This window comes from Leptodactylus fuscus, chromosome 2 (assembly GCF_031893055.1).
Source record: "Leptodactylus fuscus isolate aLepFus1 chromosome 2, aLepFus1.hap2, whole genome shotgun sequence".
Lineage (NCBI taxonomy): Eukaryota > Metazoa > Chordata > Amphibia > Anura > Leptodactylidae > Leptodactylus > Leptodactylus fuscus.
The window spans coordinates 263,805,286-263,807,785 of record NC_134266.1 but is presented as its reverse complement, the minus strand read 5'-3'; the positions used below and the strand labels follow the sequence as shown (position 1 = coordinate 263,807,785).

Below are 2,500 nucleotides of genomic sequence, written 5' to 3'. Positions count from 1 at the left end.
TGATGTTTGGACCCTTTAATTCTGGACAGAATTTAGGATTTATTTGGATGTGTCCAGGGGAGGTCATGGGGTGAAGTCATTCGGCCGCCAGCCATAGGCCTGACAGGTAACACTATTTATTCCGGCGGTGATATTTCCACCATAATAGGATGTTGTTATGGGGCAGGGGGTCAGGGCACATCTGCACAGGTTTTGGCTGCCTCCTCGTTACTCGCTCTGACCCCTCGCTCATTGTCAAGACAAAACTCTGCCGATGAATAATTCACAATCCTTTCTCCATTCTCTCCAAAAGGTCAAAGATCAGGAATTCCCGTACAGAAGGAACCTGGCGCGGGTTACCATTACGGTAGAAGACGCGAATGACCACAGCCCCTACTTCACCAGCCCCTTGTACGAGGCCTCCGTCTTCGAGTCTGCAGCCATTGGCTCGGCCGTCATACAAGTCACTGCCTTAGACCGAGACAAAGGAGAAAATGCCGAACTTATATACTCCATAGAAACAGGTACTGAGCGGGGGGCTAGGGGGGCTGTGTATAGGAGGAAGCACTGACGTCCAGGAAGACCACCCTATATATTCTATAATATATTACTAATGGTGCTATGTATGGGAATAAGCATATTAATATAGGGGTCTGGGGTCTGATAATAATATAGGGGTCTGGGGTCTGATAATAATATAGGGGTCTGGGGTCTAGATAATAATATAGGGGTCTAGTCTGGGGTCTGATAAAGTCTGGGGTCTGATAATAATATAGGGGTCTGGAGTCTGATAACAATATAGGGTCTGGTCTGGGGTCTGATAATAATATAGGGGTCTGATAATAATATTGGGGTCTGATAATAATATAGGAGTCTGGGGTCTGATAATAATATAAGGGTCTGATAATAATATAGGGGTCTGGGGTCTGATAATAATATAGGGGTCTGGGGGTCTGATAATAATATAGGGGTCTGGGGGTCTGATAATAATATAGGGGTCTGGGGTCTGATAATAATATAGGGGTCTGGGGTCTGATAATAATAATATAGGGGTCTGGGGTCTGATAATAATAATATAGGGGTCTGGGGTCTGATAATAATATAAGGCTCTGATAATAATATAGGGGTCTGGGGTCTGATACTAATATAGGGGTCTGGGGTCTGATAATAATATAGGGGTCTGATAATAATATTGGGGTCTGGGGTCTGATAATAATATAGGGGTCTGATAATAATATAGGAGTCTGGGGTCTGATAATAATATAAGGGTCTGATAATAATATAGGGGTCTGGGGTCTGATAATAATATAGGGGTCTGGGGGTCTGATAATAATATAGGGGTCTGGGGTCTGATAATAATATAGGGGTCTGGGGTCTGATAATAATAATATAGGGGTCTGGGGTCTGATAATAATATAGGGGTCTGGGGTCTGATAATAATAATATAGGGGTCTGGGGTCTGATAATAATATAGGGGTCTGATAATAATATAGGGGTCTGGGGTCTGATAATAATATAGGGGTCTGGGGTCTGATAATAATATAGGGGTCTGGGGTCTGATAATAATATAGGGGTCTGGGGTCTGATAATAATAATATAGGGGTCTGGGGTCTGATAATAATATAGGGGTCTGGGGTCTGATAATAATATAGGGGTCTGGGGTCTGATAATAATATAGGGGTCTGGGGTCTGATAATAATATAGGGGTCTGGGGTCTGATAATAATATAGGGGTCTGGGGTCTGATAATAATATAGGGGTCTGGTCTGGGGTCTGATAATAATATAGGGGTCTGGGGTCTGATAATAATATAGGGGTCTGGGGTCTGATATTCCTATAAGGTACAATGAGTAGACATTGGGTGATGGCCGTGTCTCGCTCTTCTCGGCCTCCCACCCCCTCGCCCTTTAGTATGCCGCACTCTATTACCTTCTATATCTCCTTCACCTCTCTCCCTGTATCAGTGAGGGGTACGGCCATAACTATAGGGGTGCAGAGGCTACATCGTCATGTGTTCCTTAGACCCCAGCCCCTTGTTACAGGAGGCTCCAGGTTCCCCCCGTCCCTATATTAGACCCCCTGGGTTATTATATGACTCATGTATAATGGATACACAGTCCTTTATCTGACTCCAGGGGTTAATCTGAACCCTCATATAACAACCTCGGGGCTTGCAGGGGGTTTCAGGTTCGCCCGGGTTTCCTCCCTCTATAAATCTCCACGACGTGCGCACGGTCCAGTCCGCAGTAACATCTGCAGCGGCGGCCCTCTGTATCTGCGCCATTGTGCTGTATATGACATTTATACCTCGATATGGTAGACTCATTACCGGGATTGTTTTCGCAGGTCGCAGCCCGGATCCGTAGCCAAGCATATAATTGTGTATTTGTTTGCAGGGAGCGCGGCCCGGGGCTATATGACTATACATGACTAATACATCATACCCCCTCCTGGCAGTCAGCTGGGACCGCGCAGGGCTCACATTGTGGGGTATTGTTCTAGGGGAACATCATTACAACCTT

General features: G+C 45.6%; 1 protein-coding gene across 6 annotated transcripts in view; it reads left to right on the top strand.

Annotated features, from left to right (window-relative positions):
- Positions 1–2,500, top strand: part of FAT3 (FAT atypical cadherin 3) — a 502,317-nt gene that overhangs the window by 410,891 nt on the left and 88,926 nt on the right. For all 6 annotated transcript variants that reach the window (XM_075266169.1, XM_075266167.1, XM_075266168.1 and 3 more), the window contains one exon: positions 293–503. In XM_075266169.1, the coding sequence (XP_075122270.1) occupies positions 293–503 (211 nt within the window). The remainder of the gene's footprint in view (positions 1–292; positions 504–2,500) is intronic.